Here is a 27,677-nt window from a genome sequence, read left to right as displayed (position 1 = left end):
TTGCCTCTATCAACCATGTCCTCAGTCATTCTATCATTCCATTCATCCACCACTCATACTATAAAAGTACTTCTTTACATATTTCATTAACAAGTCTCTTGCTTAATCTGATGTTGCATCCTCTGGTTGCTCCATTCCTACATCTCTCCAAGGACTTATCCACAATCCACGTTACTGATCTTTTCCAAAACTTAAAAGGTTGTGATGAGGTACCCCCCCTTACAAGAGCACTACCATGGTAGAACAATGGCCTGCAGTATGATATGCATACAGAAGAATGAAGCCATCTACTTCTTCCTGAGTGAAAAATAGTACATAAAGTCAATATTTTTAATAAATTTCTCTTCCAGTGACTCTAAGGTGACACTACAGCACTGGTAGCAGAGTGACCTTCAACTTAATCCTCTGAATGGGTAAGCTGCTCCCATATATTGAACTGAAGAGAAACCAGGACAGCTTTTCCCTGAAATGAACTTCACGGAATATTCTAAAACTAGTGACTGATCCTCTAGTAACTAGAATAAATCACCAATTCCAATGGACTTGACAAAGAAAGTGTGTGGTAGTCTTTATCTAGGTTCTTAATTCAGGTGTCTGGCTGTATATGCTTCTGCACACAATATTCCAGAAATTCATTGTTACTAAGACACTAAATAAAGAAAAGGACTACTTTTTGTTGTTGCCCTCATTTCAGCATTTCATCAAAAGACAATCTTACGTAAAACTCAACTGAAGGTTATGGTAATATCAAGGTACCAGTATAGTCATGAACCAAAGTTCACAGAGACACACCTGGAGGTGTATAGACCTTGAATCTCTGAGCTCTTGGGTCTGAAGCTTTAAAGAGAAGCCCCTCTGTTTACTGAGAGATGGTGCACTTGTGAATAGGTTTTGGTGTATATGCATGTGCATGTACATTTAAGTGTGTAAGCATGTGTGTAAATGGAGATACAACAGAGAGGTTCATATCATTTATAATTACATGTGTATATGATCCTTTATGCCAACACATGTGCATTAAAAGACATTAATATTAAGTATATGATATGTTCTCTGTTACATTTTCACCAACTCTGAATAATGAATCATGAGTGGAATTCCAACAACCAGCAAATAACTGCGATGAACTGTGTATGTGTGCAACTACCCATTTGTACTGTGGAGGGAATTTTACACATAGGCCCAATCTCTTGAACATTCTCTAAGAGCTATAGTAAAACTTCATAAGCTCATATACACTGTCTACACTAACCATAGCCCCAGTCACTCTATTCCATTTATCTGCCACTCTTATACTATAAAAGTATTTCCTTGTATTTAACAAATTTCTTGCCCTCTGATTGCTCTACCCCAGTCTCTTTGAAGAACTAATGATTGTCCATGTTACTGTTTCAAAAACTTATAAAGTTGTGATTCTATCACATCTCACTCTTCTTTCTTCCAAGGTAGGCAAATTTAAAGCCTTTTATCCTTTCCCTGTACTCAATTACCTTTTTATATTGTACAGGGATGGAGTTTTACACTCACAGAGCCCCATCTCTTGAATATTCTCTACTATCATAGAACTTATTAAATTCACCTATGCTGTCTTCATTAATTATGTTCTCAATCACTCTGTTCCATTCATCCACCACTCTTACACTATGAAGAAACTTCTCTATATCTTTTTAACAGGTTTCTTCCTTAATCTCATGCTATGTAATATGGTATCCCTATCTCTGCATCTTTCGGAGGGCTATTCACCGTCTACGTCATCAATCTCTTTTAATAAGGTTTTGATCGGATGATCCCTCATTCTCTTCTCTTCCAAGGTCAAAAGAGTCCCATCCCTCTCCTAAGAGAGAGAAATGAGGGTTTGGTGGGGAGTAGAAGTGGAACCAAAGGGTTCACTGAGTGTCATTAAACAATAAGCTCTTAATATCAAGATGATTGCTGTGCAAAAATTTCATTGACCAGTTACAGATCCTCATCTGATGTTACTTCCTGTAGTACATATCATTACTTTACTGATGTATCATTCAAAACCCTGTGCCACTTCATCAAACTTTATTGCATGTCACTAATGAGAAGCATGTTTACCTTAACTCATGCAGTCAACTGTATAACAAATGTTTGACTAAAAAATGATGTTAGAAAAATAAAGAAAACGCATTATTCCATCCCGCTGTATTGATAAGGTGTGCATTATACCTTCTAGGTCTAGACGGTAATGTGTGTCACCCATCATAACAACCTTAAGCTTTAATCGACTCCTATGTCCTGACATTGACCAGCACACTCATATGCTTACCCAGACTCACATAAATGTGAATGCTTATCTAAAAAAGCACTGACACCATTTGTGGATAAAGGATAATCTGAGGCTTCTCATATGAAATCCTAAGGCTCATTATATAATAATCCCTTACAATAGAAAGCATGGGAAGTTAACATTACCTGTAAGGAAAAATGAGTTTATATGAAGGTAAATAGTTGCCAGGATCCAGAAAACCTATCAACTGACACGTAACACAAAACCTGATGAAATTGCCATATTTACTGTGTTTTCATTTAATATAGTAACCAACTTTTATATGTTGTACTAAAGCAATACATTATCATATGATTAAGGTTGTTTGAATTAGCATCAGTTTTCTATTTCAACATTACAACACATATTTGGTCAGTAGCTATGTGGAGAGGAGCTTATACCTTAAACCAGTGTCAGTAAAACTGGATGAATAAACAATACAAGTCTACAATATATGTCATTCATAGGAAGAAATGTTGTTCTATCTGTTTATCTATATCTCTGATGACTGTTCCCACTGAGAACTTCCTCAAGGGAATGGCTGGGTAATAACGTCTCCATAACTAGTGAACTCCAGTACTGCTTCTTAGCTTAGTACCTCAAACTTAACTTGCCACTGGCAGAGGGCAACTCTAATGCAGTGTTTGCAGAAGTCTCCTACCTAATGTTCCTACTGGTAATTACTATCTAATGCTCCAGCCTAATGTTCTTACATGTTCTTTACACTCATTTTGTTAAATTATCATCTTTTACTTAATGTTTTCATATTTTACTTACTTTTACTTAATGTTTTACTTTACTTTTACTTAATGTTTTCATATTTTCCAATGTTAGCGAGGTAGAGCCAGAAACAGATGAAGAAAGGCCATAACTGTTCAAATCCATTCTCTGGCTGTCATGGGTAATGCACCAAAAGCACAGCCTTCATCTACAGATCTTTCCATGGTCTACCCTGGATGTTTCACATGCCCTGATTCAGTCCAATGATAGCACATAAATTTCTAAATATAATCTGGTGTGTACTATTTCATCTTATAAATTACTCCCACAAGACAATTTTCTAGGAAAGAGTGCTGGTGTATCCAGGGCATTTTTCTAAAGGCTTCTGAAGTCCAAAGGCAGTGGTACTTCCAATAGCAGGTAAATGTAGACTCCTCTGGAGTGAGGATCTTTAATGAGGCATTAGTCCCAAAGATACAGCCTCACCAAAGGTGACTTTTCACATGTAATGTAGTATTTTGCAGGTGGAACCCAATAAAACCTTGTAGACCATATGGACACTACACACATCATATGAGTACTGAACACATGTGTCATCAAAGATTTTGCTTATACATGCTCATTCTGCATGGTTGAAAATTATTTCAGAGGATGATCTGATGTCTGTTTATTCTTTTAACATTCATCTGTATTACTCTTATCAAAAATATCCATCAGTTATCTTCAGGCATTTCACCCTTGTTTTCAGACTGATCAATATCTATTAAGCTATGTTTATCGATTTTCTGATTTATTTGTGCACCCATGGTTCATCATCTAAAAAATCATTTGGTCACTAAATACCATAAAAGTCATGAAAGTACATGTCGTTGCTCTACTGTTACTAAAATACATTTGATTTCCACCCTCCATGTGCATTAACAACTTATTAAAGTTGTGTTGGTATTAAACAGACTAAATCAAGGCAGATATTCGAATGGCATCTTACTAAATCCCAAACCTCTTGTGTTATGTTTTCTATGGCTTGGGTGCTCTGGGCCTCCTTTATGTCCCACTCCTAACATGTGACAAAAAATGGATTTTTAACAGGGTTCAAGTCACACCCTATAACTGGCCAATAAGTTGCCTCTATTTCTGGATGATAGAGGAGCCAGACCATAAGTATATTGCTAATCAAAATCAAACAGGGTTTGGCTGTAGGATCACCATGCTTACACAACTGGCAGTATCACATCCTATAATACTTTGACATGTTTAGTTGCTGTAAATCTTCTGTCAAATTTAATGAGCCCACAACCCATATGACCCCATCCATCCCCAAAAGGAGGAGCCAACTCTTCCAGTGGTGTCTCTTTGTTGGGCATGTTCCTCTCTGGATCATGTATTCAGGATTCACAAGCATTGTCATGCCCCAGCCTCCAATTATATGAAATATTTCTCATCTGTGAATATCGCAGTTCTCCAAAAACTCAGGACCATACAGAGATACTGCACGGTCAACCCCAGACAGGTTTCCTTATGTGCCTGTGTGAACAATCTTTTCTTTCTGAGCTGTAACAGTGTATGTTAATTTTATGAAGATGTCTTTTTGTTCATGGATGGCAAAGCCGATGCAGGTATCATGTCAGCTGCAAAGCAGAGGTCAGTGGTTGTTGTATTGCCTCTGTAACCCTTTGATCATCTTCACACATTGTTAAACATGGTCTGACACTGTGTAGCCTTGTCCCCAGACTTCCTTCAGTTTTCCAACTTGCAATCCCTGGAGAACCCTGTGGTTAGCAATTTTTCTCATTTGTAGAGTGGGTTTCTACATCCCAATAATTAATCCATGATCAACAAACACCTTTGGGCACTGTCATGGCTTCCTGCAAAACCTTAAAATTCAATTGCATTTCCTTCATTTCACAAATGGTACACATTATTTATGTATCTAACCATCAATTATATTTAACTTATTGGACAGTAAAAGTTAAATATAACTAATAATCAAGATATTAGCACTCAGACATACATCTGTATATCACAAAAATAAGATGTATATGAGTAGCACAAGGTAAATAATCAAACTGAAAATAAGGAAACTGTATAACTCGTCCTTCATACTGTTCAACTGTTGACGGAGAACTGTACGGAGTATAATACCCCTAGTATGTTGTCACCGCCTCACCCCTATAACCTCTGGCAACACACACTTGCACACACACTGTTCATCCCAACAATCGCTTACTAACTGTTGAAATTTCATTATCTGTTCATTATCTACACTTGGTTAAATTGTTAGAGAAACATATCATAAATCTAATATCTTTTTATGCACATATCTAAACGTTAAGGTTCGTATGTATGTGCAACAATAAATTTCATGTTCAACTCTTGTATATCCTTGTTCAAATGTGCACAAACAAACAAAACCATTGTCAGAAAAGTGCCTTATCTGTCAGTAAATAACGCACCTTGTTTATGAAGCTTCAGACTTAAAAGCTAAAAGGTTCAAAGTCCATGCACCTACAGGTCAACCTTTGTGAACTTGTCAATGAATGTAACATTAAATGTACTCTTTAAAAAGCAAATTATGCATATCTTCATAATACAATACACTTATATCTTAATTCTTGGTATCTTACCCTTAAGAAAAATATTTCCAGCAGCCGGTGTTTTTTAAAGAACTGTGTCTACTGTATCTGGTGTCAAAACATAAACACTGCAAACAAAATATCTGTTCACATTTCTCTAACAATTATTTCTTGTAGAGAATAGCATACATGTAATTACTGCATTAAATAATTGCTTTTGGGACGTTGTGCCAATATTCACGTTAACTTTAACAAATCAAATAATACTTAATAATATCAACTTGCCTACAATATCAATAAACCAACTTGCACCAAAACTTAAAAGGGTAGCTTCATGAATAAATGATGTATGGGTTATTTCAAGTCTTTATAATCCAAGCATGTCAAACTTTATATGAAGAGAGCAGTTGTTTTCCATTAGTTAGAAAACTTCAAATTTTCTTAAGGTTTTGAAATATCACTTAAGGTTTGATTAGAGAGCTCTGGCAGAATGTGAATGGCTGTCCCTGGTTTCAGTAAATGAAGCCACAGCTCAAATGTTCATGATGCTACCTCACTTAAAGGGGAAAAGTAATTACATATAAAAATGAAAATTTCAAGATTCATTTTCCTAGTTCTTTTACTTTTCATGTTCTGTTCTGCTACTCTTAATAAAATTCTTTTGTTTTCTCTTTCGAATACCTTTGCAAAATCATGAGAAAACTGAACCAATTCTCATTCTCTCCATCGATTTCATGTAGGTTTTTGTTGTAATTTAATAACTCAGTATGAGCAATTCTGCCATATACAAATTTGTGTTAGTTTGGGTTGATGCAGTTACCATTAGCCAGTAAGTTAAAATATATTTGTTCACTCTTTAAAGACCTTCATCACATGATGTTATGGTCATTGATTTACACTGTATTGTTTCAGCAAAACCTTAGAATTTCCTTTGTGTACAGGTAATACATAAGCCATTTTATGTACATCTGCTGTGCTACTTTCATTCGAGTAACTCTGGTGACGTTTAGCATATAGCATGCAAAACATAAATTACTTAGGAAACATTTAAGTCAGGTACCTAATCTTCTTTAAAAGGCTTCTCTGCTTATTCCTTATTGATATATTTCAGTAAACAGGATATTATAATGTCTCCCTATTCTAACTGGGCTCACATCTTCCAGTATCTTCCAAGGAATTCAGTTCCTTCCATGTTGTGAAGTTTTAGGCTAAACACTTTCTTAAGTTCCTGCAATTTGTTCCTATGTAATTCTCTTCCTTCTAAGCTGTATAGCTCATAACTTGCAGTATGCCTATAACTTGCAGTATAGCTCATAATTAGCAGTATAAGTTCTTTTAACCATTATTGACAGTTCATAAAATCTATACCCTCCATTCTGCTTAGAAAATGTTCCTGAATTCTTTACCATTCATTGAGTCCCTGAATACAAACTGAACATTTTCCCCACAGTTTTCTCTCTTGTGGTAGCTCTTTTTATCTCTCCACTCATTACTTAAATTGCTGATATGATTTTTTTATTCACCATTGCTCCTAAATTCTTTTTCTTTCTTTATGTTTATTCCTGATTCTTTAACTATCTCTTCATCACCTGCTTCTCTTCCTAAACCAGTTAGCTACAAGTCTTTTTTTCACACTACTTTGCTGTTTTCTGTAGTGACGTAGTGTCAGGAACATAAGAATGGCCTCATCTATTCACATCCACTCTCTAGCTGTCGTGTATAAAACACCAAAATCAGTGGCCCCTATCTACAGCCAGGCCCAACAGACCTTTTCATGGTTTTCCTGACCACTTCACATGCCCTGATTCATCCAGTGACAACATGTAACTGCCTGTAGACCAAAATACTCCCATCCACTCTATGATACACATGCTTCTCACTCTCCTGCATACTCAAGCCCCATTAACTCAATGCCTCTTGCATAATGTAAATGGGGCCCTTTCTCCAAGACCTGCACATTTACCTCACTCGCTACCTTATCCATGAAAATTACTGTTTTTCAAATTCTGCTGAAATACATCTAGTTCTATGCCAAAACTTAAGTCTTCTAGTATTTTCTGATACTCAATTCTTACTCTGGGGTCATCCGCAAAACACAAAAAATACTTTCCTTAATCTCATTGTTTACATGCAGTATCAATAAAGTATTATGAACAAGTTTAAGGTCAATACTCCTTCTTATTACATCCTCATCATGAGACTTGGTTCTATTTGCTATTACTTTGAATTCCCTGGTTGTTAAAAACTCCTGATCTCCTAAATTACCTTTTATTTTGTCTCTACTTTACTGAACAAAATCCTGTGGTTTATCTTGTTGAAAGCCTTAGCAAAGTCAAGAGAGTGTCCAATCTCAATCTTCGGATTACTGTTTCCTATCTGCTTTGGTACTACAATAAAAGCTGCATTTATATACTTCTCTCTGGTACATATCCATGTTCATCTCTGCTAATCACTGGTGATTACCCTTGGTGTTATTGGACTCTGCTTGCAAGAGAAAACACTGTATGTGAAATGTTACCTTCAAAAAGGCTGTATTGTTGTCAATGGATGAAAAGGGAGTAGAGTTTCCTCAAGTAACTCTTCAATCCAAGGGAGGATATTGTTATCCTAATTCTTTTGTCCTGCAGCCTCAAAAATGTTGGAACCCAATAAAAGAAGTCTTGTGGTCACACAGATAAGCTGAGTTATAAGTACAGAGAAAGTTCAAGATAAGTAAAATCAGCTGTACTGTGATATTCGTTTGCATGCAAATAATGGGGGGGGGGGGGGTAAGGCCTGTTAGCCAAAAATACACAAAATGATACTTAAAAAATTAACCAAAAATACATAAAATGATACCTAAAAAATTAACCAAAAATACTCAAAATTATACTTAAGAAACTATGTAAACAATGGAAATTATAAACAAGATAATCCTATTTTCTTTAGCTATCATCAGTTCATGCATTAGGTTAAAACCTACTAAACAGAACTGTATAGAAAAATAAATGAAAAAAATACAGTCCACCTTATCACTAAGAGTAAGAGATTTTGAACAGAAGAGCCATCAGGAAGCCCAGAACTAAGTGAGGTTTTTCCCTATATTTCTCTAAATATGTAAATAATTATTTGTTCTTACATTAGGTAAGAACCTACTAAAGAGTACTGTGCATAAAAATATATACAAAAATTCAATTTACTCTATCAACCACTAAGTAAAAGATGTGTTTTGAACAAAAAAGACAATCAATCACTCGCCTCTCTGCAATGCACCACCGATTTCCCTGTCATATATCTTAATATGTAAATTCATTTCTAGTGCATGAATCAGTCAATAACCTACTAAAGTGAACTGTGTTGAAAAACATATGAATATGAATATGGGAGGTGGGCTGTTTAGAAAGGGTAGTGAGTGGTGGGATGAAGAAGTAAGAGTATTAGTGAAAGAGAAGAGAGAGGCATTTGGACGATTTTTGCAGGGAAAAAATGCAATTGAGTGGGAGAAGTATAAAAGAAAGAGACAGGAGGTCAAGAGAAAGGTGCAAGAGGTGAAAAAAAGGGCAAATGAGAGTTGGGGTGAGAGACTATCAGTAAATTTTAGGGAGAATAAAAAGATGTTCTGGAAGGAGGTAAATAGGGTGCGTAAGACAAGGGAGCAAATGGGAACTTCAGTGAAGGGCGTAAATGGGGAGGTGATAACAAGTAGTGGTGATGTGAGAAGGAGATGGAATGAGTATTTTGAAGGTTTGTTGAATGTGTCTGATGACAGAGTGGCAGATATAGGGTGTTTTGGTCGTGGTGGTGTGCAAAGTGAGAGGGTTAGGGAAAATGATTTGGTAAACAGAGAAGAGGTAGTAAAAGCTTTGCGGAAGATGAAAGCCGGCAAGGCAGCAGGTTTGGATGGTATTGCAGTGGAATTTATTAAAAAAGGGGGTGACTGTATTGTTGACTGGTTGGTAAGGTTATTTAATGTATGTATGACTCATGGTGAGGTGCCTGAGGATTGGCGGAATGCGTGCATAGTGCCATTGTACAAAGGCAAAGGGGATAAGAGTGAGTGCTCAAATTACAGAGGTATAAGTTTGTTGAGTATTCCTGGTAAACTATATGGGAGGGTATTGATTGAGAGGGTGAAGGCATGTACAGAGCATCAGATTGGGGAAGAGCAGTGCGGTTTCAGAAGTGGTAGAGGATGTGTGGATCAGGTGTTTGCTTTGAAGAATGTATGTGAGAAATACTTAGAAAAGCAAATGGATTTGTATGTAGCATTTATGGATCTGGAGAAGGCATATGATAGAGTTGATAGAGATGCTCTGTGGAAGGTATTAAGAATATATGGTGTGGGAGGCAAGTTGTTAGAAGCAGTGAAAAGTTTTTATCGAGGATGTAAGGCATGTGTACGTGTAGGAAGAGAGGAAAGTGATTGTTTCTCAGTGAATGTAGGTTTGCGGCAGGGGTGTGTGATGTCTCCATGGTTGTTTAATTTGTTTATGGATGGGGTTGTTAGGGAGGTAAATGCAAGAGTCCTGGAAAGAGGGGCAAGTATGAAGTCTGTTGGGGATGAGAGAGCTTGGGAAGTGAGTCAGTTGTTGTTCGCTGATGATACAGCGCTGGTGGCTGATTCATGTGAGAAACTGCAGAAGCTGGTGACTGAGTTTGGTAAAGTGTGTGGAAGAAGAAAGTTAAGAGTAAATGTGAATAAGAGCAAGGTTATTAGGTACAGTAGGGTTGAGGGTCAAGTCAATTGGGAGGTGAGTTTGAATGGAGAAAAACTGGAGGAAGTGAAGTGTTTTAGATATCTGGGAGTGGATCTGTCAGCGGATGGAACCATGGAAGCGGAAGTGGATCATAGGGTGGGGGAGGGGGCGAAAATTTTGGGAGCCTTGAAAAATGTGTGGAAGTCGAGAACATTATCTCGGAAAGCAAAAATGGGTATGTTTGAAGGAATAGTGGTTCCAACAATGTTGTATGGTTGCGAGGCGTGGGCTATGGATAGAGTTGTGCGCAGGAGGATGGATGTGCTGGAAATGAGATGTTTGAGGACAATGTGTGGTGTGAGGTGGTTTGATCGAGTAAGTAACGTAAGGGTAAGAGAGATGTGTGGAAATAAAAAGAGCGTGGTTGAGAGAGCAGAAGAGGGTGTTTTGAAATGGTTTGGGCACATGGAGAGAATGAGTGAGGAAAGATTGACCAAGAGGATATATGTGTCGGAGGTGGAGGGAACGAGGAGAAGAGGGAGACCAAATTGGAGGTGGAAAGATGGAGTGAAAAAGATTTTGTGTGATCGGGGCCTGAACATGCAGGAGGGTGAAAGGAGGGCAAGGAATAGAGTGAATTGGAGCGATGTGGTATACAGGGGTTGACGTGCTGTCAGTGGATTGAATCAAGGCATGTGAAGCGTCTGGGGTAAACCATGGAAAGCTGTGTAGGTATGTATATTTGCGTGTGTGGACGTGTGTATGTACGTGTGTATGGGGGTTGGGCCATTTCTTTCGTCTGTTTCCTCGCGCTACCTCGCAAACGCGGGAGACAGCGACAAAGTATAAAAAAAAAAAAAAAAAAAAAAAAAAAAAATATGATCTACTGGATCATAAACCTTGTTAAAATGAACATTTTGTAGCAAAGAACTACAAGACTACAGGGAACTTTAGAAAAAGATTTTTTCCTACAATTTTTTAATATGAAGCAAATTATTAGCTGATGCATTAGGTATGACACTATTAAAAGAATTATCAGAAAAATAATGGATAAATGATAAAATTTACTATTTCATCCACTGAGAAAAAGATGTTTTTCATTGACTGACAATTTTTAACACACCTCTCTGCAAATGCACTACTGAGTTTTCAGTTATTGTTCTTCATATATAAGAAAAGAAATCTCATACATATTCATCATTTCCTGCATTAGCAAGGTAGTGTCAAGAATAGTGACTAAGCCTGAGAGGGGAAATTCCTCACTTGGCTCCCTTCTCTGTTCCTTCATTCTGTAAAACAGAAGGGGAGGATTTCTAGCCCTGTTACTTACAATCGAATAGTCATTTCCTTATTAGGGGCAACCATAGCCAAGCAGCTAGCATTCCTTACTTCCATACAAAGGCCCTGAGGTTCAAGTCCTGGCTGTTAGAGGGAGACCAAGTTGGAGAGGGCAGGATGGAGTGAAAAAGATTTTGAGCAATTGGGGCCTGAAAATACAGGAGGGTGAGAGGTGTGCAAGGATTAGAAGGAACTGAAATGATGAGGTATACTGGGGTTGATGTGCTGTCAATGGGCTGAACCAGGGAATGAGAAACGTCTGGGGTAAACCATGGAATGGTCTTAGGGGCCTAGATGTGAATAGGGAGCTGTGGTTATGGTGGATTGCACGACAGATAGTGACTAAGCGTGAATGAATGTGGCCTTTTTTGTGTTTTTACAGGACTACCTCGCTGAAGCAGAGGGTAGCAATGCAGTTTCCTGTGGGGTGGTGTAGCACCAGGAATGGATGAAGGCAAGCAAGTATGAATATGTATATGTGTATATATGCATGTGATCAGGGTCTGAACATGCAGGAGGGTGAGAGGCATGCAAGGAATAGAGTGAATTGAAATGATGTAGCATACTGGGGTTAACATGCTGTCAATGGAATGAACTAGGGCATGTAAAACATATGGGGCAAATCATGGAAAGTTCTGTGGGGCCTGGATGTGGATAGGGAGCTGTGGTTTTAGTGCATTAAACATGACAGCTAGAAACTTAGTGTGAGCGAATGTGGCCTTTTTTTTTATCTGCTTACCTTGCGATACCTTGCTGAAGCAAGGGGTAGTGATGGTGTTTCCTGTGGGAGCAGGGTGGTGCTAGGAATGGATGAAGGCAAGCAGGTAAGAATATGTGAATGTGTTCATGTTTGTGAATGTGTATGTGTATATGCTAAAATGTATATGTATGTATAAGTGCATTTATGTGTGTATGAGTGGATGGGCAATTCTTCGTCTCTTTCCTGATGCTACCTCTCTGACGTGAGGAATGACGATTAAGTATAATATGTAATAAATAAATGAATATATTCATTCTTGTGAGATGCCTTATACTTTATATTGCATCACTTTCATTAGTTTGTATAGCTTATTCTTTCTTTTCTTTCACACCTATTTGCTATTTCTTACTTCAGCAAGGTAGTGCCAGGAACCAATAGATGATCCCCACAGGAAAAATCCTTCCTCTGATTCTCCTTTTGGAAAGTAATAATTAAGGAAGGGAGGACTTTCAGCCCTTTGTTTGTGCATCTCCTAGTTACTTTCTATAAATGCAAGTGATACATGAGAAGCATGCTTTCATATCTCTTCCCAATTAAAGACATGAGAAGACTATTTTTCAATAAACTTCGTGCATTATTTGCTAAATATTGTCATTTTCTAAAGTTCAATTTTGCTTTGAATATTTCTCACATCATAAAAGTAAACCCTGAGGTTATATAGAAAACTAAAAATTCTGGGAACACGCCCTTGGAATCTAATTATGCAGAAAAAAGGCTAGGGAGTATTACAAACCCCAAAAAATGAAAAGTTAAAAGAAACACTAATTAATATGTACAAAACGGAGACTTATTCAAACCACAATCTTTGCTAGGCAAAGAATTATCAAAGCCTTTCTTATCTAAAACTATTTGAATTAAAATATATTCCAATAACTCAACAACTAATTCTGTAAAACTTGCAGTACTTTGAAGTTTAAAATACGAAAACCTTAAAAAATAAAATGTGTACAAGTAGGAAAGGAGGAAAGAGATTGGTTCTCAGTGAAAATGGATTTGTATGTAGCATTTATAGATCTGGAGAAGGCATATGATAGAGTTGATAGAGATGCTCTGTGGAAGGTATTAAGAGTATATGGTGCGGGAGGCAAGTTGCTAGAAGCAGCGAACAGTTTTTATCGAGGATGTAAAGCATGTGCAGGAGTAGGAAGAGAGGAAAGTGATTGGTTCTAAGTGAATGTCGGCTTGCGGCAGGGGTGCGTGATGTCTCCATGGTTGTTTAATCTGTTTCTGGATGGGGTTGTTAGTGAGGTGAATGCGAGAGTTTTGGAGAGAGGGGCAAGTATGCAGTCTGTTGAGGATGAGAGGGGTTGGGAAGTGGGTCAATCGTTGTTTGCTGATGATAAAGCACTGGTGGCTGATTCAGGTGAGAAACTGCACAAGCTGGTGACTGAGTTTGGTAAAGTGTCTGAAAGAAGAAAGCTGAGAGTAAATGTGAATAAGAGCAACGTTATTAGGTACAGTAGGGTTGAGGGACATGTTAATTGGGAGGTAAGTTTGAACGAAGAAAAACTGGAGGAAGTGAAGAGTCTTAGATATCTGGGAGTGGATTTGGCAGCAGATGGAACCATGGAAGCGGAAATGAGTCACAGGGTGGGGGAGGGGGGCGAAAGTTCTGGGAGCGTTGAAGAATGTGCGAAAGGCAAGAACATTATCTCGGTGAGCAAAAATGGGTATGTTTGAAGGAATAGTGGTTCTAACAATGTTATATGGATGTGAGGCGTGGGCTATAGATAGAGCTGTGTGGAGGAGGGTGGATGTGTTGGAAATGAGATGTTTGAGGACAATATGTGGTGTGAGGTGGTTTGATCGAGTAAGTAATGAAAGGGTAAGAGAGATGTGTGTTAATAAAAAGAGTGTGGTTGAGAGAGCAGAAGAGGGTGTATTAAAATGGTTTGGTCAGATGGAGAGAATGAGCAAAGAAAGATTGACAAAGAGGATATATGTGTCAGAGGTGGAGGGAATGAGAAGTGGGAGACCAAATTGGAGGTGGAAGGATGGAGTGAAAAAGACTTTGAGCGATCAGGGCCTGAACATGCAGGAGGGTGAAAGGCGTGCAGGGAATAGAGTGAATTGGAATGATGTGGTATACCGGGTTCGACATGCTGTCAATGGATTGAGCCAGGGCATGTGAAGCGTCTAGGGGTAAACCACGGAAAGTTTTGTGGGGCCTGGATGTGGAAAGGGAGCTGTGGTTTTGGTGCATTATACAAGACAGCTAGAGACTGAGTGTGAACGAATGTGGCTTTTGTTGTCTTTTCCTAGCACTACCTTGCGCGCATGCGGGGGGAGAGGGGTGTCATTTCATGTGTGGCAAGGTGGTGACAGGAATAAATAAAGGCAGCAAGTATGAATTGTGAACATGTGTATATATATGTATATGTCTGTGTATGTATATATATGTATACGTTGAAATGTGGTTGTGAGGCTTGGGCTATAGACAGAGTTGTGTGCAGGAGGGTGGATGTGCTGGAAATGAGATGTTTGAGGACAATATGTGGTGTGAGGTGGTTTGATCGAGTAAGTAATGAAAGGGTAAGAGAGATGTGTGGAAATAAAAAGAGCGTGGTTGAGAGAGCAGAAGAGGGTGTTTTGAAATGGTTTGGGCACATGGAGAGAATGAGTGAGGAAAGATTGACCAAGAGGATATATGTGTCGGAGGTGGAGGGAACGAGGAGAAGTGGGAGACCAAATTGGAGATGGAAAGATGGAGTGAAAAAGATTTTGTGTGATCGGGGCCTGAACATGCAGGAGGGTGAAAGGAGGGCAAGGAATAGAGTGAATTGGATCGATGTGGTATACCGGGGTTGACGTGCTGTCAGTGGATTGAATCAGGGCATGTGAAGCGTCTGGGGTAAACCATGGAAAGCTGTGTAGGTATGTATATTTGCGTGTGTGGACGTATGTATATACATGTGTATGGGGGTGGGTTGGGCCATTTCTTTCGTCTGTTTCCTTGCGCTACCTCGCAAACACAGGAGACAGCGACAAAGCAAAAAAAAAAATAAATAAAAAAAAAAATATATATATATATATGTATATAGGTATGTATATGTGCAAGTGTGGACGTGTATGTATATACATGTGTATGTGGGTGGGTTGGGCCATTCTTTCGTCTGTTTCCTTGCACTATCTCGTTAACGCGGGAGACAGTGACAAAGTAAAATAATAATAATAATAATAATAATAATAATAATAATAATAATAAACATTGAAATGTATAGGTATGTATATGTAAGTGTAGACGTGTATGTATATACATGTGTATGTGGGTGGGTTGAGCCATTCTTTCGTCTGTTTCCTTGTGCTATCTCGCTAACGTGGGAGACAGCAAAAAAGAATAAAAAAGATAATAAAAAATAAAACTGGCAATTTCAGCTATTGAGCACTAAATAACTTCTATTCACGGGCACTACAATCAAAACAAAGGTAGCATATGGGGAAAACTGTCCTTCCCACAGAACTGGGACGTATAAGTAAAAATTATACTGATTTACCTCCATTTTCCATAATACTAAGCTTAAAAAAGTCTATGGAATACTTTCAGTAAACAGTAGCTGGTTCAACATTTTTACACACTCACAGTACAATGACTGCTACAACATACCTCTCCAACGAGATCTCTGAAATCTTAAAAATAGTTTTTCCTTCTAACGAAATTTTCAAGCTAATTCAGTGTGTTCATCAACTACTAAAATTTATGAAAAACTAATCGTATCTGTGACAAGAATGAAGGAGGTCCATTCCCTCTTCATTTAATCAAAATAAAGCATTAAAAACACCAATGCAATGGCACAACACTTAATTCTAATGGTAAGTCATACTCAAGAAAATATCAATAGTTTGTACAGGGGCAGTGACTGTGTAGCTGATCCTTCAGAGAAAGTCTACCAAACTGAGAAATCTAGTTCTCGTCTCCAACCTGAACAATTTTCTGTTGTGGTTTCCAAAAGAATGCAAGCATCTTCCTCTGCTGGAAGATCATCTAAAACTGGACCTGAAAATCCTGAAACATGTGACTGTTTTTAGTCTGACATTCATGCATACTTTTACATAATATACACACTACCCTTACCAGTGTTTCTTGTCACAGCATGCATAAAATGTAATGGTGACAATCTGCTTGACACTCCGCCTCTAATCTGTCACTCACAACAACCTGGTCTCACATCTTGCCAACCTCTGGAAACATACTACAAGTATGGGAAGTTCATAACCTAACAATATATGTAGCAGCTCCAGCTCTACCTCCTACTTCTTTTGGCAGGGGGACCACTTATGGCTGAAGCCTTTGCTGCCCTTCTTCCACTAAATGTGAATTTGACTGTCATCTTACCAGAATCTTTTGTTGAAGATCTAATACATGACTTTCTCGTGGCTTGTGAAGATGCTCTACTCCCCCCCTTAGCCTTGCCCTTGGCTTTAGGCTTGGCCTTAACCATGCCTTTAGGTTCAACTTTGCCCTTAAGAGTAGCCTTCTTTCCTCGACCCTTACCCTCAGTGTTGCCTGTTATTTTCCTCTTCTTTGTAGGCTCACTTTTAGGAGTTTTTGGTATTTTAGGAGTTTTTGGAGTCTTAGGCACCTTAGGGGTTTTAGGAGTTTTGGCAGACGTAATCTTTGGGGTCTTTGGTGTTGCTGGAGCAGATCTGGCTGCACGAACAGGAGCCCCTGGTGCCCTCTGAGAAAAGACTAACATGTCCATGTCCACTTCAAAGTTATTCTTTTCACAGTGTACTCGCACTTCATTCTTTGAACGTAGCTTCTTGCCAATGGGACTGTATGAAAAAAGAAAAAAAGGAAACAACCAGTTATAAAAAATAGAAATGAAATCATAGTGCAATCAAATAATTACAAGACTGTCAATCAGTTACAATATTGTTGAAAAGAAATCAAGATAAATCCAACTGTTACTGCACACACACAAAATTCAAAATCTAAGTCAAAGTTAACAGGTATCTGTTACTATTCCAGTATGTCAATCATTCCAGTACATCAATCACACAGGTAATTAGTAGCTTATATCATCAATATATGTCCTCTACCAACATCTTGTATCACTCACTCCAAAAACTTCACAATGACTATATAAATCCTATAATTATAATAAAAACTGGGAAACTAGAAAGGAAGTATTGTTTGAAAAAAAAAAGTCTCCCTTTCCAGATGTGCTTAGAGCAACACACTGCTACTTTTAATAACACCCTTATGATAGAAGCTAGCAGACATCCTCCCAACAGACATTTTATGAATTTGACAATCATTTGGCTTTAACAACATAGGTCACTTATTTTATATGATACACAACAACTGAAAGTTGATGGAGAGAGATGGGTGATTATTGGTGCATATGCACCTGGGCATGAGAAGAAAGATCATGAGAGGCAAGTGTTTTGGGAGCAGCTGAATGAGTGTGTTAGTGGTTTTGATGCACGAGACCGGGTTATAGTGTTGGGTGATTTGAATGCAAAGGTGAGTAATGTGGCAGTTGAGGGAATAATTGGTATACATGGGGTGTTCAGTGTTGTAAATGGAAATGGTGAAGAGCTTGTAGATTTAAGTGCTGAAAAAGGACTGATGATTGGGAATACCTGGTTTAAAAAGCGAGATATACATAAGTATACTTATGTAAGTAGGAGAGATGGCCATAGAGCGTTATTGGATTACGTGTTAATTGACAGGCGCGCGAAAGAGAGACTTTTGGATGTTAATGTGCTGAGAGGTGCAACTGGAGGGATGTCTGATCATTATCTTGTGGAGGCTAAGGTGAAGATTTGTATGGGTTTTCAGAAAAGAAGAGTGAATGTTGGGGTGAAGAGGATGGTGAGAGTAAGTGAGCTTGGGAAGGAGACTTGTGTGAGGAAGTACCAGCAGAGACTGAGTACAGAATGGAAAAAGGTGAGAACAATGGAAGTAAGGGGAGTGGGGGAGGAATGGGATGTATTTAGGGAATCAGTGATGGATTGCGCAAAAGATGCTTGTGGCATGAGAGGAGTGGGAGGTGGGTTGATTAGAAAGGGTAGTGAGTGGTGGGATGAAGAAGTAAGAGTATTAGTGAAAGAGAAGAGAGAGGCATTTGGACGATTTTTGCAGGGAAAAAATGAAATTGAGTGGGAGACGTATAAAAGAAAGAGACAGGAGGTCAAGAGAAAGGTGCAAGAGGTGAAAAAAAGGGCAAATGAGAGTTGGGGTGAGAGAGTATCATTAAATTTTAGGGAGAATAAAAAGATGTTCTGGAAGGAGGTAAATAAAGTGCGTAAGACAAGGGAGCAAATGGGAACTTCAGTGAAGGGCGCAAATGGGGAGGTGATAACAAGTAGTGGTGATGGGAGAAGGAGATGGAGTGAGTATTTTGAAGGTTTGTTGAATGTGTTTGATGATAGAGTGGCAGATATAGGGTGTTTTGGTCGAGGTGGTGTGCAAAGTGCGAGGGTTAGGGAAAATGAGTTGGTAAACAGAGAAGAGGTAGTAAAAGCTTTGTGGAAGATGAAAGCCGGCAAGGCAGCAGGTTTGGATGGTATTGCAGTGGAATTTATTAAAAAAGGGGGTGACTGTATTGTTGACTGGTTGGTAAGGTTATTTAATGTATGTATGACTCATGGTGAGGTGCCTGAGGATTGGCGAAATGCGTGCATAGTGCCATTGTATAAAGGCAAAGGGGATAAGAGTGAGTGCTCAAATTACAGAGGCATAAGTTTGTTGAGTATTCCTGGCAAATTATATGGGAGGGTATTGATTGAGAGGGTGAAGGCATGTACAGAGCATCAGATTGGGGAAGAGCAGTGTGGTTTCAGAAGTGGTAGAGGATGTGTGGATCAGGTGTTTGCTTTGAAGAATGTATGTGAGAAATACTTAGAAAAGCAAATGGATTTGTATGTAGCATTTATGGATCTGGAGAAGGCATATGATAGAGTTGATAGAGATGCTCTGTGGAAGGTATTAAGAATATATGGTGTGGGAGGCAAGTTGTTAGAAGCAGTGAAAAGTTTTTATCGAGGATGTAAGGCATGTGTACGTGTAGGAAGAGAGGAAAGTGATTGGTTCTCAGTGAATGTAGGTTTGCGGCAGGGGTGTGTGATGTCTCCATGGTTGTTTAATTTGTTTATGGATGGGGTTGTTAGGGAGGTGAATGCAAGAGTTTTGGAAAGAGGGGCAAGTATGAAGTCTGTTGGGGATGAGAGAGCTTGGGAAGTGAGTCAGTTGTTGTTCGCTGATGATACAGCGCTGGTGGCTGATTCATGTGAGAAACTGCAGAAGCTGGTGACTGAGTTTGGTAAAGTGTGTGAAAGAAGAAAGTTAAGAGTAAATGTGAATAAGAGCAAGGTTATTAGGTACAGTAGGGTTGAGGGTCAATTCAATTGGGAGGTGAGTTTGAATGGAGAAAAACTGGAGGAAGTGAAGTGTTTTAGATATCTGGGAGTGGATCTGGCAGCGGATGGAACCATGGAAGCGGAAGTGGATCATAGGGTGGGGGAGGGGGCGAAAATTCTGGGAGCCTTGAAGAATGTGTGGAAGTCGAGAACATTATCTCGGAAAGCAAAAATGGGTATGTTTGAAGGAATAGTGGTTCCAACAATGTTGTATGGTTGCGAGGCGTGGACTATGGATAGAGTTGTGCGCAGGAGGATGGATGTGCTGGAAATGAGATGTTTGAGGACAATGTGTGGTGTGAGGTGGTTTGATCGAGTAAGTAACGTAAGAGTAAGAGAGATGTGTGGAAATAAAAAGATCATGGTTGAGAGAGCAGAAGAGGGTGTTTTGAAATGGTTTGGTCACATGGAGAGAATGAGTGAGGAAAGATTGACCAAGAGGATATATGTGTCGGAGGTGGAGGGAACGAGGAGAAGAGGGAGACCAAATTGGAGGTGGAAAGATGGAGTGAAAAAGATTTTGTGTGATCGGGGCCTGAACATGCAGGAGGGTGAAAGGAGGGCAAAGAATAGAGTGAATTGGATCGATGTGGTATACCGGGGTTGACGTGCTGTCAGTGGATTGAATCAAGGCATGTGTATGGGGGTGGGTTGGGCCATTTCTTTCGTCTGTTTCCTTGCACTACCTCGCAAACGCGGGAGACAGCGAGAGAGAAAAAAAAAAAAAAAAAAAAAAAAAAACCTTACAAGATGGTGCATAAAAGATCCAATTTTTATGCTGATCACTTGTTATCCTTAGTAGAACAATAGTTATGGCTATGATAAACAAATTCCAGGAAAATGACAATCATCTGATCTTGACCAGGAAGGTTTCCAACAGCAAGAGTTAGATTTAACCTTGATGCACAATGTCACAGCACCCTTATTTGCCTACAACACGCTATCACAAGACAATGTATATATCTTATAAGATTCATGTTGACATCTATCTCAAGCAAAATACATGCTTGCAATATATTAATGCATATTAAATAATATTATGTATCCCCTCAATGAAAGTTTCTTTTAAGCCTTGACCCAGAATCAACCAAACCTGATCAGCTGCTTTACATTTCCCAACTGCAGACCAATCTTCATCTGGAACCACTGACCCTCCACTCCTTCAACTGTTAAACAAACCAAACTCTTCTGATAAAAACTCTTCACTGCTGATTGTAACTTACTTCCCACTTTCCACAACATACATCTATTAACACTATCACATGCTTTCCCCAGATCCAAAAACACTACAAAGACCAGCTTCTCTAAGTATTCATTAAACACATTCTTCAGAGCAAACACCTGATCCACATATCCTGAACCACTCCTGAAGCCACATTGTTCCTCCCCATTCTGAAATTATGTGTGTTCCATAACCCTCTCAATCACCACTTTCCCATACAATTCACTACATACACTTAAAAAACTTATCTCTCCGCAGTCTGAACCTTCATTTTCGTCCCTCTTGCCAATATGTGATAACATAAGTACAGTAAACCCTCGATTTAATGGACCCCAATATAACAGATTTCAGATTTAATGGACAAATAATAATACAGTACATTAATAATTTATTTTCATTTCTATTATTATTTTGCTTTGTCGCTGTCTCCCACGTTAGCGAGGTAGCGCAAGGAAACAGACGAAAGAATGGCCCAACCCCCCCACATACACATGTATATACATACATGTCCACACACGCACAATATACATACCTATACATCTCAATGTATACATATATATACACACACAGACATATACATATATACACATGTACATAATTCATACTGTCTGCCTTTATTTGTTCCCATCGCCACCTCGCCACACATGGAATAACAACCCACTCCCCCCTCATGTGTGCGAGGTAGCGCTAGGAAAAACACCAAAAGGCCCCATTCGTTCACAATCAGTCTCTAGATGTCATGTAATAATGCACCGAAACCACAGCTCCCTTTCCACATCCAGGCCCCACATGCTTTGCACGGTTTACCCCAGACGCTTCACATGCCCTGGTTCAATCCATTGACAGCACGTCGACCCCGGTATACCACATCATTCCAATTCACTCTATTCTCTGCACGCCTTTCACCCTCCTGCATGTTCGGGCCCCGATCACTCAAAATCTTTTTCACTCCATCTTTCCACCTCCAATTTGGTCTCCCACTTCTCCTCGTTCCCTCCACCTCAGACACATATATCCTCTTGGTCAATCTTTCCTCACTCATTCTCTTCATGTGACCAAACCATTTCAAAGCACCCTCTTCTGCTCTCTCAACCACACTCTTTTTATTTCCACACATCTCTCTCACCCTTACATTACTTACTCGATCAAACCACCTCACACCACATATTGTCCTCAAACATCTCATTTCCAGCACATCCATCCTCCTGCGCACAACTCTATCCATAGCCCACGCCTCGCAACCATACAACATTGTTGGAACCACTATTCCTTCAAACATACCCATTTTTGCTTTCCGAGATAATGTTCTCGACTTCAAAACATTCTTCAAGGCTTCCACAATTTTCACCCTCTCCCCCACCCTATGATTCACTTCCGCTTCCATGGTTCCATACACTGCCAGATCCACTCCCAGATATCGAAAACACTTCATTTCCTCCAGCTTTTCTCCATTCAAACTTACCTCCCAATTGACTTGACCCTCAACCCTACTGTACCTAATAACCTTGCTCTTATTCACATTTACTCTCAACTTTCATCTTTCACACACTTTACCAAACTCAGTCACCAGCTTCTGCAGTTTCTCACGTGAATCAGCCACCAGTGCTGTATCATCAGCGAACAACAACTGACTCACTTCCCAAGCTCTCTCATCCCCAACAGACTTCATACTTGCCCCTCTTTCCAAAACTCTTGCATTCACCTCCCTAACCCCATCCATAAACAAATTAAACAACCATGGAGACATCACACACCCTTGCCGCAAACCTACATTCACTGAGAACCAATCACTTTCCTCTCTTCCTACATGTACACAAGCCTTACATCCTCGATAAAAACTTTTCACTGCTTCTAACAACTTGCCTCCCACACCATATATTCTTAATACCGTCCACAGAGCATCTCTATCAACTCTATCATATGCCTTCTCCAGATCCATAAATGCTACATACAAATCCATTTGTTTTTCTAAGTATTTCTCGCATACAATCTTCAAAGCAAACACCTGATCCACACATCCTCTACCACTTCTGAAACCACACTGCTCTTCCCCAATCTGATACTCTGTACAAGCCTTCACCCTCTCAATCAATACCCTCCCATATAATTTACCAGGAATACTCAACAAACTTATACCTCTGTAATTTGAGCACTCACTCTTATCCCCTTTGCCTTTGTACAATGGCACTATGCAAGCATTCTGCCAATCCTCAGGCACCTCACCATGAATCATACATACGTTAAATAACCTTACCAACCAGTCAACAATACAGTCACCCCATTTTTTAATAAATTCCACTGCAATGCCATCCAAACCTGCTGCTTTGCCGGCTTTCATCTTCCGTAAAGTTTTACTACCTCTTCTCTCTTTACCAAAACATTTTCCCTAACCCTCTCACTTTGCACACCACCTCGACCAAGACACCCCACATCTGCCACTCTATCATCAAACACATTCAACAAACCTTCAAAATACTCACTCCATCTCCTTCTCACATCACCACTACTTGTTATCACCTCCCCATTTGCGCCCTTCACTGAAGTTCCCATTTGCTCCCTTGTCTTACGCACTTTATTTACCTCCTTCCAAAACATCTTTTTATTCTCCCTGAAATTTAATGATACTCTCTCACCGCAACTCTCATTCGCCCTCTTTTTCACCTCTTGCACCTTTCTCTTGGCCTCCTGCCTCTTTCTTTTATAACTCTCCCACTCATCTGCATTTTTCCCCTGCAAAAATCATTCAAATGCCTCTCTCTTCTCTTTCACTAATAATCTTACTTCTTCATCCCACCACTCACTACCTTTTCTAATCAACCCACCTCCCACGCTTCTCATGCCACAAGCATCTTTTGCGCAATCCATCACTGCTTCCCTAAATACATCCCATTCCTCCCCCACTCCCCTTACCTCCTTTGTTCTCACCTTTTTCCATTCTGTACTCAGTCTCTCCTGGTACTTCCTCACACAAGTCTCCTTCCCAAGCTCACTTACTCTCACCACTCTCTTCACCCTAACATTCTCTCTTCTTTTCTGAAAACCCCCACAAACCTTCACCTTTGCTTCCACAAGATAATGATCAGACATCCCTCCAGTTGCACCTCTCAGCACATTAACATCCAAAAGTCTCTCTTTTGTGCGCCTATCAATTAACACGTAATCCAATAACACTCTCTGGCCATCTCTCCTACTTACATACGTATACTTATGTATATCTCGCTTTTTAAACCAGGCATTCCCAATCACCAGTCCTTTTTCAGCACATAAATCTACAAGCTCTTCACCATTTCCATTTACAACACTGAACACTCCATGTATACCAATCATTCCCTCAACTGCCACATTACTCACCTTTGCATTCAAAACACCCATCACTATAACCCGGTCTTGTGCATCAAAACCACTAACACACTCATTCAGCTGCTCCCAAAACACTTGCCTCTCATGATCTTTCTTCTCATGCCCAGGTGCATATGCACCAATAATCACCCATCTCTCTCCTTTCAGTTTTACCCATATCAATCTAGAATTTACTTTCTTACACTCTATCACATACTCCCACAACTCCTGATTCGGGAGTAGTGCTACTCCTTCCCTTGCTCTTGTCCTCTCACTAACCCCTGACTTTACTCCCACGACATTCCCAAACCACTCTTCCCCTTTACCCTTTAGCTTCGTTTCACTCAGAGCCAAAACATCCAGGTTCCTTTCCTCAAACATACTACCTATCTCTCCTTTTTTCTCATCTTGGTTACATCCACACACATTTAGACACCCCAATCTGAGCCTTCGAGGAGGATGAGCACTCCTAGCGTGACTCCTTCTTCTGTTTCCCCTTTTAGAAAGTTAAAATACAAGGAGGGGAGGGTTTCTGGCCCCCCGCTCCCGTCCCCTTTAGTCGCCTTCTATGACACATGAGGAATGCATGGGAAGTATTCTTAATCCCCTATCCCCAGGGATAGGGGATAATAATTCAAAAAATTCAAAAATAATAATTCAAAAAATTAAAAAATCTCAAATGCTGCAACATGTGCATTTCATATCGCACTTGCTTTTGGTAGTGTGGGGTAAGCTTGCTTTTTTTCGGTCTGAGTCTGCCTCAAGCTATCGTGTGGTCAGGTTGTATACAAAATATTTCTGTTATTTCAGAATTGTGACTTTATCAAATAATTTTCCAATGTACAGAGCATCAGATTGGGGAGCAGTGTGGTTTCAGAGGTGTTAGAGGATGTGGGAATCAGGTGTTTGCTTTGAAGAATGTGTGAGAAATATTTAGAAAAACAGATGGATTTGTATGTGGCACTTATGGATCTGGAGAAAGCATAAGATAGGGCTGATAAAGATACTTTATAGAAGGTCTTAAGAGTATATGGTGTGGGAGGTAAGCTGCAAGAAGCAGTGAAAAGTTTTTATCAAGGATGTAATGCATAAGTGCTAGTAGGAAGACTGGTTCCTAGTGAATGTTGATCTGTGGCAGGGGTGTGTAATGTCACCTTGGTTGTTTAATATGTATATGGATGGGGTGGTTAGGGAGGTAAATGCAAGAGTTTTTGAGAGAGGGGTGAGTATGCAATCTGTTGGTGATGAGAGGGCATGGGAAGTGACTCATTTGTTGTTCACTGATGATATAGCACTGGTGGCTGATTTGAGTGCGAAACTGCAGAAGTTGGTGACTGAGACTGGAAAAGTGTAAATGTGAATAAGAGCAAGGTTATTAGGTTCAGCAAGGTTTAGGGACTAGAGAGTTGGGATGTAAGTTTGAAAGGAGAAAAATTGGAGGAAGTGAAGTGCTATTTCATGTGTGGCTAGGAGGTGACGGGAATGGATGAAGGCAGCAAGCATGAATATGTACATGTATTTATATGGATATGTCTGTGTATGTATATGTATCATCCTGGGGATAGGGAAGAAAAGAATACTTCCCACGTTTTCCCTGCATGTTGTAGAAGGCAACTAAAAGAGGAGGGAGCGGGGGGGGCTGGAAATCCTTCCCTCTTGTTCTTTTTTAATTTTCCAAAAGGGGTGCAGAGAAGGAAGCCAAGTGAGGATATTCCCTCAAAGGCTCTGTCCTCTGTTCTTAGTGCTACCTCGCTAATGCGGAAAATGGCAAATAGTATAAAAAAAATATATATGTATATATGTATACGGTGAAATGCATATGTGTGTGTGTGGGCGTTTACGTACATGTGTATATGGGTGGGTTGGGCCATTCCTCATCAGTTTCCTTGCGCTACCTTGCTAATGCAGGAATGGTAGTTAAGTATAATAGATATATATATATGTGTGTGTGTGTGTGTGTGTGTATATGAGGGATGAGTTGTTCTCTGTCTGTTTCCTGGTGCCACCTCGCTAATGCGGGAAACAGTGGTCAAGAATAATAATGATAATACTACTAATAATTTGCACTATTCCCGAGTAAAATCATCCAAATGCCTCTCTCTTCTCTTTCACTAATAATCTTACTTCTTCACCCCTTTCTAATCTGCCCACCTCCCATGCTTCTCATGCCACAAGCATAACTTTTGCTCAAGCTATCACTGCTTCCCTAAATACATCCCATTCCTCCCCCACTCCCCTTGTGTAATTTGCCCTCAACTTTTTCCATTCTGCACTCAGTCTCTCCTGGTACTTCCTCACACAAGTTTCCTTCCCAAGCTCACTTACTCTCACCACTCTCTTCACCCCAACATTCTCTCTTCTTTTCTGAAAACCTCTACAAATCTTCACCTTCGTCTCCACAAGATAATGATCAGACATCCCTCCAGTTGCACCTCTCAGCACATTAACATCCAAAAGTCTCTTTACGTGCTTATCAATTAACACATAATCCAATGATGCTCTCTGGCCATCTCTCCTACTTACATAGGTATACTTAAGTATATCATTCTTTTTAAACCAGGTATTCCCAATCACCAGTCCTTTTTCAGCACACAAACCTGCAAGCTCTTCATCATTTCCATTTACAACATTGAACACCCAATGTATACCAATTATTCCCTCAACTGCCACATTACTCATCTTTTCATTCAAATCACCCATCACTATAACCCGGTCTCATGCATCAAAACTGCTAGCACACTCACTCAGCTGCTCCCAAAACACTTGCCTCTCATGATCTTTCTTCTCATGATCAGGTGCATAGGCACCAATAATCACCCACCTCTCTCCATCCACTTTCAGTTTTACCCATATCAATCTAAAGTTTCCTTTCTTACACTCTATCACATACTCCCACAACTCCTGTTTCAGGAGTAGTGCTACTCCTTTCTTTGCTCTTGTCCTCTCACCAACCCCTGACTGTACTCCCAAAACATTCCCAAACCACTCTTGCCCTTTACCCTTGAGCTTCTTTTCACTCAGAGCCAAAACATCCAGGTTCCTTTCCTCAAACATACTCCAATCTGAGCCTTTGAGAAGGATTAGCACTCCCTGCATAACTTCTGTTTCCCCTTTTAGAAAGTTAAAATACAAGGATGGGAAGGTTTCTAGCCCCCAGCTAGATGGGAGATGTATAAAAGAAAGAGGCAGGAGGTCAACAGAAAGGTGCAATAGAAGAAAAAGAGGGCAAATGAAAGTTGGGGTGAGAGAGTATCATTAAATTTTAGGGAGAATAGAAAGATGTTTTGGAAGGAGGTAAATAAAGATCGTAAGACAAGAGAATAAATGGGAACATCGGTGAAGGGGGCTAATGGGGAGGTAATAACAAGTAGTGGTGAAGTGAGAAGGAGATGGA

At 39.6% G+C, this 27,677-nt stretch overlaps 1 protein-coding gene across 2 annotated transcripts in view; it reads right to left on the bottom strand.

Moving 5' to 3' along the window:
* LOC139753389 (uncharacterized) overlaps positions 1–27,677 on the bottom strand; it is a 139,697-nt gene that overhangs the window by 82,877 nt on the left and 29,143 nt on the right. Inside the window, exons 4-5 of one of the 2 annotated variants that reach the window (XM_071669827.1) lie at positions 16,850–17,130; positions 16,277–16,360 (exon numbers count right to left, since the gene is read on the bottom strand). In XM_071669827.1, coding sequence (XP_071525928.1) covers positions 16,277–16,360; positions 16,850–17,130 — 365 coding nt within the window. The remainder of the gene's footprint in view (positions 1–16,276; positions 16,361–16,849; positions 17,131–27,677) is intronic. The other variant, XM_071669828.1, reaches the window with a different exon arrangement.

Source organism: Panulirus ornatus, chromosome 14 (assembly GCF_036320965.1).
Source record: "Panulirus ornatus isolate Po-2019 chromosome 14, ASM3632096v1, whole genome shotgun sequence".
In the NCBI taxonomy this organism is placed as follows: domain Eukaryota; kingdom Metazoa; phylum Arthropoda; class Malacostraca; order Decapoda; family Palinuridae; genus Panulirus; species Panulirus ornatus.
Note: the sequence above shows the minus strand (reverse complement) of the source record. Positions and strands in the feature narration are given on the sequence as shown.